General features: G+C 37.8%; 1 protein-coding gene across 3 annotated transcripts in view; it reads right to left on the bottom strand.

The window, feature by feature from the left end:
- The window catches only part of RTKN2 (rhotekin 2), a 112,397-nt gene that overhangs the window by 29,406 nt on the left and 68,303 nt on the right, over nucleotides 1-14,688 (bottom strand). For all 3 annotated transcript variants that reach the window (XM_010857411.1, XM_010857413.1, XM_010857412.1), the window contains exons 8-9: nucleotides 5,622-5,728; nucleotides 4,616-4,747 (exon numbers count right to left, since the gene is read on the bottom strand). In XM_010857411.1, coding sequence (XP_010855713.1) covers nucleotides 4,616-4,747; nucleotides 5,622-5,728 — 239 coding nt within the window. The remainder of the gene's footprint in view (nucleotides 1-4,615; nucleotides 4,748-5,621; nucleotides 5,729-14,688) is intronic.

The raw sequence follows: 14,688 nt of genomic DNA, 5'->3' as shown, positions 1-14,688 counted from the left end.
GGAGTTCATGATCTGAGCCACAGTCAGCTCCTGGTCTTGTTTTTGCTGACTGTATAGAGCTTCTCCATCTTTGGCTGCAAAGAATATAATCAATCTGATTTTGGTGTTGCCCATCTGGTGATGTCCATGTGTAGGGTCTTCTCTTATGTTGTTGGAAGAGGGTGTTTGCTATGACCAGTGGGTTCTCTTGGCAAAACTCTATTAGCCTTTGCCCTGCTTCATTCCGTATTCCAAGGCCAAATTAGCGTGTTACTTCAGGTGTTTCTTGACTTCCTACTTTTGCATTCCAGTCCCCTATAATGAAAAGGACAGGACATCTTTTTTGGGTGTTAGTTCTAAAAGGTCTTGTAGGTCTTCATAGAACCGTTCAACTTCAGCTTCTTCAGCATTACTGGTTGGGGAATAGACTTGGATTACTGTGATATTGAATGGTTTGCCTTGGAAACAAACAGAGATCATTCTGTCGTTTTTGAGATTGCATCCAAGTACTGCATTCGGATTCTTTAGTTGACCATGATGGCTACCTCATTTCTTCTAAGGAATTCTTGCCCACAGTAGTAGATATAATGGTTATCTGAGTTAAATTCACCCATTCCAGTCCATTTTAGTTCGCTGATTCATAGAATGTCAACGTTCACTCTTGCCATCTCTTGTTTGACCACTTCCAATTTGCCTTGATTCATGGACCTGACATTCCAGGTTCCTATGCAATATTGCTCTTTACAGCATTGGACCTTGCTTCTATCACTAGTCACATCCACAACTGGGTATTGTTTTTGCTTTGGCTCCTTCCCTTCATTCTTTCTGGAGTTACTTCTCCACCGACCTCCTGTAGCATACTGGGCACCTACCGACCTGGGGAGTTCCTCTTTCAGTGTCCTATCATTTTGCTTTTTCATACTGTTCATGGGGTTCTCAAGGCAAGAACACTGAAGGTTTGCCATTCCCTTCTCCAGTGGACCACATTCTGTCACACTGAAACCATAATCACACAAAAGTTGCCAACCTAACCACACGGACCACAGCCTTGTCTAACTCAATGATACTAAGCCATGACAGAAGTTAGATATTTAAAAATAAATGTCATATGGTGTTGCTTATTTTGGGATTCTTGAAAAGTGGTACAAATGAACTTATTTACAACACAGATAAAGAAGTAGAAAATAATCTTATGGTTGCCAGGAGAAAAGCAGGAGGAGGGATAAATTGAAATATTGGTATTGATGTATACACACCTACATAGAAAATAGATAACTAATAAGGACCTACTATATAGCACAGGGGACTCTACTCAATACACTGCAAATGACCTATATAGGAAAAGAATCTAAAAAAAGAGTGGATATACGTATAACTGATTCACTTTGCTGTACACCTGAAACTAACACAGTGTATAAATTAATTATACTTTCATACAAAAATTTTTTTTAAGTAAGAAATGCAAAGGAAAAATTTCTACTGAGAAAGGGCAGGAATCAGTGCTGGAATCAGCACTAGAGAAAATTAAGATGGAAATATTGCAAAGTTAGGTAATTTAACACTTTGTCATCAATTTAATTTTTGAGATAAGCAACTAAATTATATTAATCTTCCCAACCTTAACCTTACGATTTAATATTAAAATTCTTTTTGGTACTTTAGACAACAGTCATATTCACTGGTGGAGAAGGCAATGGCACCCGACTCCAGAGCTCTCGCCTAGAAAATCCCATGGATGGAGGAGCCTGGTAGGCTGCAGTCCACGGGGTCGTGAAGAGTCGGACACGACTGAGCGACTTCACTTTCACTTTTCACTTTCATGCATTGGACAAGGAAATGGCAACCCACTCCAGGGTTCTTGCCTGGAGAATCCCAGGGACGGGGGAGCCTGGTGGGCTGCTGTCTCTGGGGTTGCATAGTTGGACACGACTGAAACGACTTAGCAGCAGCAGCAGCAGCAGCATATTCACTGGAAGCAGTAAGTGTGTCATCAGTCCTCAGGGTCAAATACAGCTCATGTTGTACCAAGCCTAAGGCTGAGTCTATACAAATTATTAGATAAATAATATTCCTGTGAATCTGCAATGCTTAATTGTGGAGCCACCACGGGATTTCTAAATATGCTGATTTCAGTGATCATAATAATGGAGCTGATTGACTACAGAATCCCATCAGTTGCCAGGTCATCAGCCTTTATTACCACAGGAAAAATGAGTCAATTGAAAAAGGTCAATTTAGTCAGGCCATGTAAATACTGTTAACCACTTTTTGGAAATAGACTCATCATCAAACAAGAAAATACATATGCACTGACTACGGTAACCAAGAAGTTCTATTATAATTGTCCTCTTAAATTTAAATCGTAAAGTTTCAATAGATTCATAAGTTACTGCCAACAGGTAACTTGGCTTTGGACTGAGAACCTCATTTCAAAGCTACTTTATACTTTCAAAACTGATTCAAAGTGGATTCGGAGATAGGAAAGTTTAATTTTGCTTCACTAGCAGTATGACTATGAAGAAAAAAAAAATCCATGAATTTTTAATCTATGTTTTCTACCCATTAGGAAAAAAGTGACCCATACAATTTTATTTACTAGCTAGACAAGTTCTATCTGATCTCTGAGTACGGGTTTTCACTTGTAAAACAGAAATAAGATACCTGTAAAACAGGGTTGACCTGCTCTGCCTCCCTTAAAGGGCTGCGATAAGAAAAATGAATACCTTGAAGGCTGTTTTCAAATCTAACTTTTAAAATGTCACTTGTTTGGATTACATTTTAATTTAGTTTATAGCTATCCATATTCCATTGTACAACATACAAGAAAAAAACTGGTAGGATTTCTTTTTTATTACTTAACTACCTAGTGAAAATAAGGTTACACAAAATCATCTATGTATCAGAAGAGCTCTAGCCAAAAGTATTTAACATGAATAAAGCAAAACAATTAGTCAAAAACAAATTTGGGAACTTGCCTGGACTTTTCAAAAATGTCAATGTCATGATAAATTTTTTTAAGAATGGCAAGTGAAGGGTACAATTTAGATAAAAAGGAAACAAATGACATGGTGACCAGATGCAATCTGTAATCCTTGATGGAGTCTTGGATAAAACAAAAAATAAAAATTGGAACATTTTGGAGACAATTGAGGCAATTTGCTCGGTATATTAGATAGCATTATTTCATCAACAATAAATTTATTGACTATGATAATAATATTACAGATATGAAGGAAATGTCCTTGTTTTCAGGAGAAACATGCTAATACATTCTAGGAAAGAGATTTCATGCTGCTTGCTGCTTACTTTCAAATGGTTCAGAAAAAAAATTTTTTAAGTATCTAGAGAGAAAGCAAATGTGGTAAAATGTTAAGAACAGCTGAATAATCTAGGAGATGGGTATCAGGTTTTATTTTTCTATTCTTTCAACTTTTCTATACATCTGAAATTTAAAAAAAACTCTGGTGGGGAAGTGAACACTACGTTCAACAAAAAGTTGACAAACAAAGGAAAAATTACATCAATTTTCCAATACTAAAAAGACACTGTAACCTAATTTTTAAATGAAAATAAATTCACTGTTATAATATTTGAGGTGCATTATTTAAGAGCAACATTAATCTTTCTAATACAACAGATAAATTAAGTGGACTTAATTACATAATAAAAGGTCTCACTATAGGATTTCCTTTAAGAAAAAGTGGCATCATCTCTAAAAGCAGGGCAGAAACAGATCAAATGTCATTACTGGAAAGATCATAGAAATTAACTAAATCTTTATACACTAGCAGACCAGTATCTATATGTTTTTTCAGGACATACCCTAACATTTTTTCTCAAAAGATAACTTACAGGCAAGTAGAACATGTATATTACAGTTAACAGATGTGATGGCTCATGTTTTACCACACACTGAAGGCAAGCAAAGTTAAACAACTAGAAACAATTGAAGTTCATGGGCAGAAAACATGATCTTCTAATCTAGAAATGCTAATTTAATTCTAGAGTTGGAATGCTATAAAGGAGGAGGAAAAACTCTCTAATAAACCCTAGACTTGGAGGATAGACAAACTTAAGATGGTGAGATAAAATAAGTCTGCCTTAGACTGAAAAATTTTCCTGCAGATTTCTGGGTAAAAACTTTCAAACTAAAATTTTATAATCTCCTTTTTATCAAACCAGTATATTTATATGTATGTGTATTCTTCTGGCAGAAGGCTAAACAACTGTCCATCAATCCCATAAGAAATCACAGAGTATACTCAGGAATTTCTTTTTATGGGTTCATTTAAGCATTAACTAGAAAGAGCATATTACTGTAACATGATGTTTATATGATCTCTTAATTATACATTCATAAAAAATTTAAACCACCTGTTAACGTTAGGTCACCTTCTCTGCTTTAAGATCTATTTGCTGGTATAGATCTCCAATTACTACACTTTCTTAGAAAATATACAGTACTTCCTTTACCAGATAAGTTTTATAAATAGAAAAATAAGATTAAATTATCTTTATGAACTATTTTTAGCAGTTCTTCCCATTTTTATAAATAAGATGACAACAGTGTGAACTGTAATAGAAAATAATTTTATAAAATATTATACCTTTATCTTCAAAATAGCATTTTATTTACCTTGTTAATAGACACTATCAAAGCTGGTTCCACTTTAGCTTCAATTTCTTCTGGAGTGTAAAAACAATAGAGTTTACCCCCTCTTAAAACACAGTACAACCTTCTCCAACGAATTAGACCTCCTACCATTTGCTGAAAAAGAAAAATCAAGAAATTCTCAACTTTAAATCATTATTATCATCTTAACCCTAAACTCAACAAAATACTTGAATTATCAGTTTTTAAAGATGTTTTAATATGATAGCTACCCAATTAATTTAATATACAATAAGTTAGTAGCCCAAAGTCAAAAAGTTAGTATCAGAGAAGAAATGTTTTGAATTCTCAAAAACATTATGCATAAAGGAAGTAATGATTATCACATAACTCATACACATAAAATCATAAATCAACGCAATTTAAGAGAAGCTAGCCTATTAAAAATTAGTGCTTGGAATTCCACAGAAATTCACCAAATGACTCAGGAAAATTATAAAAATAACTCAATGTTCAAAATATAACTTTCCCTTACTGTTCTCAGAACACGGACTTCCCTGTATAAATGCAAATTTTCTTTCCTCTTAATGGAATCTTTTTAAAAAAGCTATTGATTGATGCCCATAATTAATTATTTACTGAATATAAATAACTATAGTTATAAATAAATAAGGAGTAGGTTGCACAGAGGCAGCTTTGGAAGCCTAGAGGCCAAAACTGTGCTGAAAGCTGTCCTCATCAGTTTCCCCAAGTAGTCCTCTGTTACCGATTATCCTGTTGCTGCTATTAATGAAGCAGAGGAACCTGGAGAGGCAGCTCCCTAGCCATCAGAATTGCATTAAGACCCTTCCCCTTCCCACCTTATCACTCCCAGCCATAACTCCTATTCTAACAATGAGGAAGCTGCCATTCAAGAGACAGTTTTATATACAAAAAAAGAAAATACTTCTCAATATCAAAATGTCAAACAATTGCCACTGAGATCTAAATTAGAGCTATAACTGTTGTAGGATATTTAAAGTCTTCTAACCTGCTCATTAAGAAATCCCACAAATACATCCTCAGCCATACAGGTTGGTTGGGCGACTAGTCGGCAGCACATGTTACCATATAAGGGAAGCCAAAATGAAGATTCTTCTATTTAAATGAGAAAAAAAGTCAAGGTATAAATATGTGTTTATTTAAGGTCATTATACATTTCAATTATTTTTATAATTTTTTTTGCTTTATATAAGAACATATGTAAAGGTCCCTCCTACTCATATTACCATATTCAATGACAACATCAAATGAAAGAAAGCAGTCAGGACAGGATGATATTAAACTAATAGTTTGTAGTAGTGGTCCCCAACATTTTGGGCACCAGGGACCGGTTTTGTGGAAGACAATTTTGCTACAGACTGGGAGGGTGGAATGGTTTCAGGATGATTCAAACACATTACTTATATTGTGCATTTTACTTATATTATTATTATTATTACATCAACTCCATCTCAGATCATCAGGCATTAGATTCTGGAGTTTGGGGATCCCTGGTTTATAGCATGCTGTCACCTGGAATAGACATGGAACTTTTAGTCTCTTGATCTCTTTCTTGATCTTAAAACAATTAATCAATGGAGGTAGTTCAGGGCATATAAGTAAACTCAGGTAATTAAAAAAAAATCCTAATAAAATGATTTTTGTATGTCACATTCTACTTTTTACTCTGGTTTTCATTATAGTAATTAGCAAATTGATCCTCTGAATAAAACACTTCATAGCACAACTTAATTTAATAATAAACCTTTAGGCCCTTCCCCTTCTCCCTTTCCTTACATTTGTAAGCCATTATGTGAAGCCCACCAAGATGGGGATCTGTGCCAAGAGTTGCGGGGAGGGGAACAGTAGTGGGCAGAGCTAGGTGCTGGAGCCAGGCAGGATAAGAAGGGTGAGTGAGAAAGCTTCCTGGCATGAGGCGGCAGAGCCTGAATGGGCTGAGGACAATGGATCACACGGGCAATCTAGAACCCAAGGGGAATCTCTTTTCAGTGGTTGGCCTGGCATGGAGAGTTGGGGTCCAGGTAGAGCAAGGAGGGTATCTATGCGCAGTGGCTGCCCAAGTGAGGTGTCAGAATCCAAGGAGAGTAAGAGAAGTGTGCACATTTCGGGGGTGGTCCAGACATGGGTGTCAGCTTGAGGAGTGAGGAAGCCGTTCACACATCTGGTAAACCAGAGGAGTGCGTCAGAGTCCAGGAAGAAGGAAACCCAAGCACAGGGGCAGCTGGGTATGGGGTGTCAGAGCACAGGGAGGCTGATGAGGGTGTCCACATGGGGTAATGAGGGCAGCCAGGCACGTGGGGTTAAAACCCGAGTTGGGTGAGGAAGGCAATTATGTGAGGAAGATGGGAAAAAGGTTGCTTTTAAGGAGACTAATCAAAGAATAAAAGACAGTAGATAATATAAAGATAATAGAAGACAGGTTTCTCACTATCACAGAAAGGAAATACAAATATGCAGAATGAACTCTTTGGTATTGGTTTAGAACTAGATGTACTGGTATGAACTCATGGTTTTCAACATATAGAGATTAAGAAATCCATGACAAAAAATATATACGTGTATGTCCACTAAGAGGGCCTAGGAAAAGTGACAGCTAATGGTGACAGTCTAATAGCAGTGAATTTACCTAAAGCTCCATGTCTTCTAAATAGTATTTCTATTCAAAAGAACCAGTCTTCTTTGGAGAAATGGCTGATTCCAGGACTGGGGCAGGTAAAGTACATGAAAAGTCTGAAATATTTTGTCATGCCTGAAGCAAGGAAGTACTCAATGAAGGAGGAGGACATGGAAAAAGACAGAGACCCATCTTGAATGTAATCCCACTGGCCAAAACGGAGACAGTTTTAATCTCAAAATAAACAAGATATTAACAGATTATAATGCACTGAGTAAAACTATAAAACACGAATCCATGTTATTATATAAATAAATCAATGAATAAGTTGGAAGTCTAATAAATATTATACTTAGTTTCAAAGTATCCTCATTCCACACACAAATTATATATTAATTACAAAAGGGGGAAGCAAAAGGAGTAACTGTACAGTAGAGAAGCTTGACAGACACCCTAAATCAAGCGACCGAGGTGCATATCATCAGTAATGGGATGAATCAAAATATGCCACCTGATAGAATGCAATGAGAATGCAGCACTTCTGTGACATTTCTGCCAAAGACGCATATCCTGAGTCTTAGCACCAGAAAACATTCAACAAACCTAAACACAGAGAACTTCTACAAAATAACTATGATATTTTAAAATGTCATAGTTATGAAAGCCAAGGGAAGACTGCAGAACTGATCTAGATTGAAAGAAACTAAAGAAGCATGATGATTAAATGCAGTAAGTGAATCTACACTGGATCCTTTGGTCATAGGGACGTTACTGGAAAAATATTTGAATGGTGTCTGTTTAATAGGAATAACAGTAATACATTAATATTCATTTTCTGACTTAGATAGCTGTAATGATGTAGCTGGATGTCTTTCAGCAGGAAATAGATACTAACATAGTTGAGAGTAATGAAGCATCAGATAAGCACCTTGCTCTCATATACTTCTTGAGAAAAACAAAAAGACCTTGATATTCAACTTTTAACTTTTCTATAAGTTTGCAATTGTTTAATATTCTGTTCTTTCAAAAAACATTAAGATATTCCTCCAATGTGCAGGTGGGTATACAGCCTTTGTAACTGTATGGAAGGAAAGCACTGTATAATCTATTGTGTGTATCAGGGTATAAGTAAAAATGCAGCATGTGGCCAGTCCTTTTTCACACTGGACCACACAAAAAAAGATTTATAAAGTTTTCACTGCACCCCTGTTGGTAAATGCCTATTAAATGACTAACCATTGGCTGTTACTATTATTAACCAAAAAGTAAGTTCAGAAAATAAAATACTTTTGGTAAAAATACAATTATTTAATATATATTTAATAGATGTAGCCAAGGTTTGGTACATCAGTTAAAAGAAAAAGACCAGCCTAAATGAAGAGCATATGTGTGGATGCTAAGTTGCTTCAGTAGTGACCAATTTCTGTGCAACCCTATGGACTGTAGCCCGCCAGGCTCCTCTGTCCATGGGATTCTCCAGGCAAGAATACCAGAGTGGGTTGCCATGCCCTCCTCCAGGGGGATCTTCCTGACCCAGGGATTGAACCCCAGTCTCTTACCTCTAACCTGCATCAGCAGGCAGGTTCTTTACCACTAGCACCACCTGAGAAGCCCAAATGAACAGCACAAAATAAAATAATTGTTATCAATTTACCTGCTCAAGCTTCTACTAAAGAATAGCACACAACAAAATTTCTGGGCCTATTCTTTTTTATTATTACCTTGTTAAAGCTGCTATCTTTTAGAAATGAAGGGCTTCATCTGAGAGAATTAAGTGTATAAATACAACACAGCCAATGATTTTAAAATGCAGATATAAATAAATGAGAATCTCCTTTCTTAAAATAGGGAGGAAATGAAAGAAACATTATATAAAAGCATGGATCTAAGAAATATATCTGAAATCAAATTTGTGATTTATGAATTTAAAGTTTTAAAGTGAATTTCTTTACATACGAGATTTATGGATGACTTGTCTTTAAGTTAGGATGTAACTCCTAAAGAAATAGAATCATAAGTGATTAGTTTTTCAGACCAGTTCATAAAGTTTGTTCAATCAACAATGTACCTGGAACCTAAACACCACATGTAACAGTTTCTCTAGCAAAATAACTTCAGATTTCATGGCACACCAAGAAAAATAATTCCTTCCTAGTTGTAGTCCTTGAAAAAAGATACTCAATGTAAAATTCTTTGCTCTACAGATCACATGCCACGTAGGCTGCAATCAGCTACTACTTCCCATGTAGATTTCTCTACAGCTCATGACCACTGGAGAATAAAGCACAGAGCTACAGCTTCTTCTACTTTTAACAAGAAGGATGGCATCTATGCTGGTCACTTAACTTGCCCAAGTATCAACTCTCATTCTTAAAAATACTACCTATAAAGTACTAGGGTTGTTGTGAAATCAAATAAGAAAATGCATATATATGACATTTATCACTGTATCTGGCATGTAACAGATGCTTCTTATAATTTCATATCCAGGGCACTCTCAGTCCCGAAGCCATATCCTTTCCATTTTTCAATGCTGTCTTTCCAGTCTTGTGCAACACATTTAATCAAAATACTTTATTCTTCTTTTCTAACCAAGGGTGATATTAGGGCAAGATGAAATGAAACAGGAAGTGAAAGAACAGTTTGACTTTTCATTACTCGAGGATTTTATCTAATTCATCTGTAGTTTCAGAAGGGGAACAAAATGGAGTTTTAAAATGACAGCAACAACAAAACAAAGGCAAGAGAAAGAATCCAGATAACATCTCAGTTCCATGTCAGTCAATCTTTACAATGTGACTTCATTGTTTTATAAAAAGTATAAAAATTTCTTGATGACAAATACAAGCCTTATGATACCATTTTGGCTTTTTCCTTCTTGGGAGAAAATAATAGCAACTGACAAACAACTAATCTCAAAAATATACAAGCAACTCCTACAGCTCAATTCCAGAAAAATAAACGACTCAATCAAAAAATGGGCCAAAGAACTAAATAGAATTTCTCCAAAGAAGACATACAGATGGCTAACAAACACATGAAAAGATGCTCAACATCACTCATTATCAGAGAAATGCAAATCAAAACCACTATGAAATACCATTTCACGCCAGTCAGAATGGCTGCGATCCAAAAGTCAACAAGCAATAAATGCTGGAGAGGGTGTGGAGAAAAGGGAACCCTCTTACACTGTTGGTGGGAATGCAAACTAGTACAGCCACTATGGAGAACAGTGTGGAGATTCCTTAAAAAACTGGAAATAGAACTGCCATACGACCCAGCAATCCCACTGCTGGGCATTCACACTGAGGAAACCAGAAGGGAAAGAGACACGTGTACCCCAATGTTCATCGCAGCACTGTTTATAATAGCCAGGACATGGAAGCAACCTAGATGCCCATTAGCAGATGAATGGATAAGAAAGCTGTGGTACATATATACAATGGAGTATTACTCAGCCATTAAAAAGAATACATTTGAATCAGTTCTAATGAGGTGGATGAAACTGGAGCCTATTATACAGAGTGAAGTAAGCCAGAAAGAAAAACACCAATACAGTACACTAACGCATATATATGGAATTTAGAAAGATGGTAACAATAACCCTGTATACGAGACAGCAAAAGAGACACTGATGTATAGATCAGTCTTTTGGACTCTGTGGGAGAGGGAGCGGGGGATGATTTGGGAGAATGGCATTAAAATATGTATAATATAAGAAACAAATCGCCAGTCCAGGTTCGATGCAAGATACAGGAAGCTTGGGGCTGGTGCACTGGAATGTCCCAGAGGGATAGTATAGGGAGGGAGGTGGGAGGGGGGTTCAGGATGGGGAACACGGGTACACCCGTGGCAGATGCATGTTGATTTATGGCAAAACCAATACAATATTGTAAAGTAAAATAATAATAATAATAAAAAAAAAAAATAAAGACAGCTTTGAAAAAGAAAAAAGAGCAATAAAATTGAGTTATAAATTTCAAAAATCTTGTATATCCTCTTTATAGTATTTGGGAGACACTGACATAACTTTTTTTGGGGGTGTTAGCTCTAAAAGGTCTTGTAGGTCTTCATAGAACTGTTCAACTTTAGCTTCTTCAGCATTACTGGCTGGGGCATAGACTTGGATTACTGTGATATTGAATGGTTTGCCTTGGAAACAAACAGAGATCATTCTGTCGTTTTTGAGATTGCATCCAAGTACTGCATTTCGGACTCTTTTGTTGACCATGATGGCTACTCCATTTCTTCTGAGGGATTCCTGCCCGCAGTAGTAGATATAATGGTCATCTGACTTAAATTCACCCATTCCAGTCCATTTGAGTTCGCTGATTCCTAGAATGTCAACATTCACTCTTGCCATCTCTTGTTTGACCACTTCCAATTTGCCTTGATTCATCAACCTGACATTCCAGGTTCCTATGCAATATTGCTGTTTACAGCATTGGACCTTGCTTCTATCACCAGTCACATCCACAGCTGGGTATTGTTTTTGCTTTGGCTCCATCCCTTCATTCTTTCTGGAGTTATTTCTCCACTGATCTCCAGTAGCATATTGGGCACCTACTGACCTGGGGAGTTTCTCTTTCAGTATCCTATCATTTTGCCTTTTCATACTGTTCATGGGGTTCTAAAGGCAAGAATACTGAAGTGGTTTGCCATTCCCTTCTCCAGTGGACCACATTCTGTCAAATCTCTCCACCATGACCCGCCCATCTTGGGTTGCCCCACAGGCATGGCTTAGTTTCAGTGAATTAGACAAGGCTGTGGTCCTAGTGTGATTAGATTGACTAGTTTCCTGTGAGTATGGTTTCAGTGTGTTTGCCCCCTGATGCCCTCTTGCAAAACCGAACGTCTTACTTGGGTTTCTCTTACCTTGGGCGTGGGGAATCTCTTCACAGCTGCTCTGGCAAAGGGCAGCCACTGCTCCTTACCTTGGACGACGGATATCTCCTCACCGCCGCCCTTCCTGACCTTCAATGTGGGATAGCTGCTCTAGGCCCTCCTGCGCCCGTGCAGCCACGGCTCCTTGGACGTGGGGTTGGTCCTCCTGGCCAATGCCCCTGGACTCACGTCCATCAGTCAGTGATGCCATCCAGCCATCACATCCTCTGTCGTCCCCTTCTCCTCCTGCCCCCAATCCCTCCCGGAATCAGAGTCTTTTCCAATGAGTCAACTCTTCACATGAGGTGGCCAAAGTACTGGAGTTTCAGCTTTAGCATCATTCCTTCCAAAGAAATCCCAGGGCTGATCTCCTTCAGAATGGACTGGTTGGATCTCCTTGCAGTCCAAGGGACTCTCAAGAGTCTTCTCCAACACCACAGTTCAAAAGCATCAATTCTTCAGTGCTCAGCCTTCTTCACAGTCCAACTCTCACATCCATACACGAACACAGGAAAAATCATAGCCTTGACTAGACGAACATTTGTTGGCAAAGTAATGTCTCTGCTTCTGAACATGCTATCTAGGTTGGTCATAACTTTCCTTCCAAGGAGTAAGCGTCTTTTAATTTCATGGCTGCAGTCACCATCTGCAGTGATTTTGGAGCCCAGAAAAATAAAGTCTGACACTGTTTCCACTGTTTCCCCATCTATTTCCCATGAAGTGGTGGGACCGGATGCCATGATCTTCATTTTCTGAATGTTGAGCCTTAAGCTAACTTTTTCACTCTCCACTTTTACTTTCATCAAGAGGCTTTTGAGTTCCTCTTCACTCTCTGCCATAAGGGTGGTGTCATCTGCATGTCTGAGGTTATTGATATTTCTCCCAGCAATCTTGATTCCAGCTTGTGTTTCTTCCAGTCCAGCGTTTCTCATGATTACTCTGCATATAAGTTAAATAAACAGGGTGACAATATACAGCCTTGATGAACTCCTTTTCCTATTTGGAACCAGTCTGTTGTTCCATGTCCAGTTCTAGCTGCTGCTTCCTGACTTGCATACAAATTTCTCAAGAGGCAGATCAGGTGGTCTGGTATTCCCATCTCTTTCAGAATTTTCCACAGTTTATTGTGATCCACACAGTCAAAGGCTTTGGCATAGTCAATAAAGCAGAAATAGATGCCTTTCTGGAACTCTTTTGCTTTTTCCATGATCCAGCGGATGTTGGCAATTTGATCTCTGGTTCCTCTGCCTTTTCTAAAACCAGCTTGAATATCAGGAAGTTCACGGTTCACATATTGCTGAAGCCTGGCTTGGAGAATTTTGAGCATTACTTTACTAGCGTGTGAGATGAGTGCAATTGTGCAGTAGTTTGAGCATTCTTTGGCATTGCCTTCCCGGGAGGCCTGGCGTGCTGCGATTCACGGGGTCGCAAAGAGTCGGACATGACTGAGTGACTGATCTGATCTGATCTGACAGAACTTTATTTAGGAAAACCTTATTAAACATAGATTTATTAACAAATAAATCAAAGGGTGACTTTTTCCTGCATAAAATTGTGTTTATTTTTAATTACGTACTTTTTTCCCCAAAATATAATTGATTTACAAGATTTTCATTTCCATACATTTCTAGGAATATACCTATCACATCAAAAGAGTTTGGCATTTAGGCTAGTGTTCTTAAATTTTCTCCAGTGGAAGCTACAAGTTTGGCTGTCAACCATTTTGGGGTGTTACTGCTGTAAGCACAGGCCTTTTCATAGTCTTTAATATTCTCCTCGGGCTTCCCAGGTGGTACTAGTGCCAACTCAGGAGACAGAAGGGATGTGGGTTCAATCCCTGGGTCAGGAAGATCCCCTGGAGCACAGCATGGCCACCTACTCCAGTATTCTTGCCTGGAGAACCCATGGACAGAAGAGCCTGGTGGCCAACAGTCCACAGGGTCACAGAGTCAGACATGACTGAGGCGACTTAGCGTGAATGCTCAATATGCTAATCTCTATTGTGTTTCTCTTAGAAAGAAATATACCACATAGTCCTCATGCTTATTTGCTCATGAGCATTTTTATTAAAGGAAAATCTAGTAATATCTTAAAGAACACTAACTACAAGGGACACTGATGAAATAGATGCTTTCTTGTGAATTTTATTCATTTCAATGGTCTTTCTGATGATTTAGTTGAAAGAATAGGATCTTTCATCATCAATTCCATTATTAACAAATCGACAGTATTTTGAATTTTCAGGTGCTTTATCAGTAATAATATATGCCTAACCAGAACACGATAAAGGACAGAAATGGTATGGACCTAACAGAAGCAGAAGATACTAAGAAGAGGTGGCAAGAATACACAGAAGAACTGTACAAAAAAGATCTTCATGACCCAGATAATCACAATGGTGTGATCACTGACCTAGAGCCAGACATCCTGGAATGTGAAGTCAGGTGGGCCTTAGAAAGCATCACTACGAACAAAGCTAGTGGAGGTGATGGAATTCCAGTTGAGCTATTCCAAATCCTGAAAGATGATGCTGTGGAAGTGCTGCACTCAATATGCC

The sequence above is a fragment of the Bison bison genome, unplaced genomic scaffold (genome assembly GCF_000754665.1).
Source record: "Bison bison bison isolate TAMUID 2011002044 unplaced genomic scaffold, Bison_UMD1.0 scf7180017864380, whole genome shotgun sequence".
Classification (NCBI taxonomy): domain Eukaryota; kingdom Metazoa; phylum Chordata; class Mammalia; order Artiodactyla; family Bovidae; genus Bison; species Bison bison.
The sequence above is the reverse complement of the archived record's forward strand: the minus strand, read 5'-3'. Positions and strand labels throughout refer to the sequence as shown.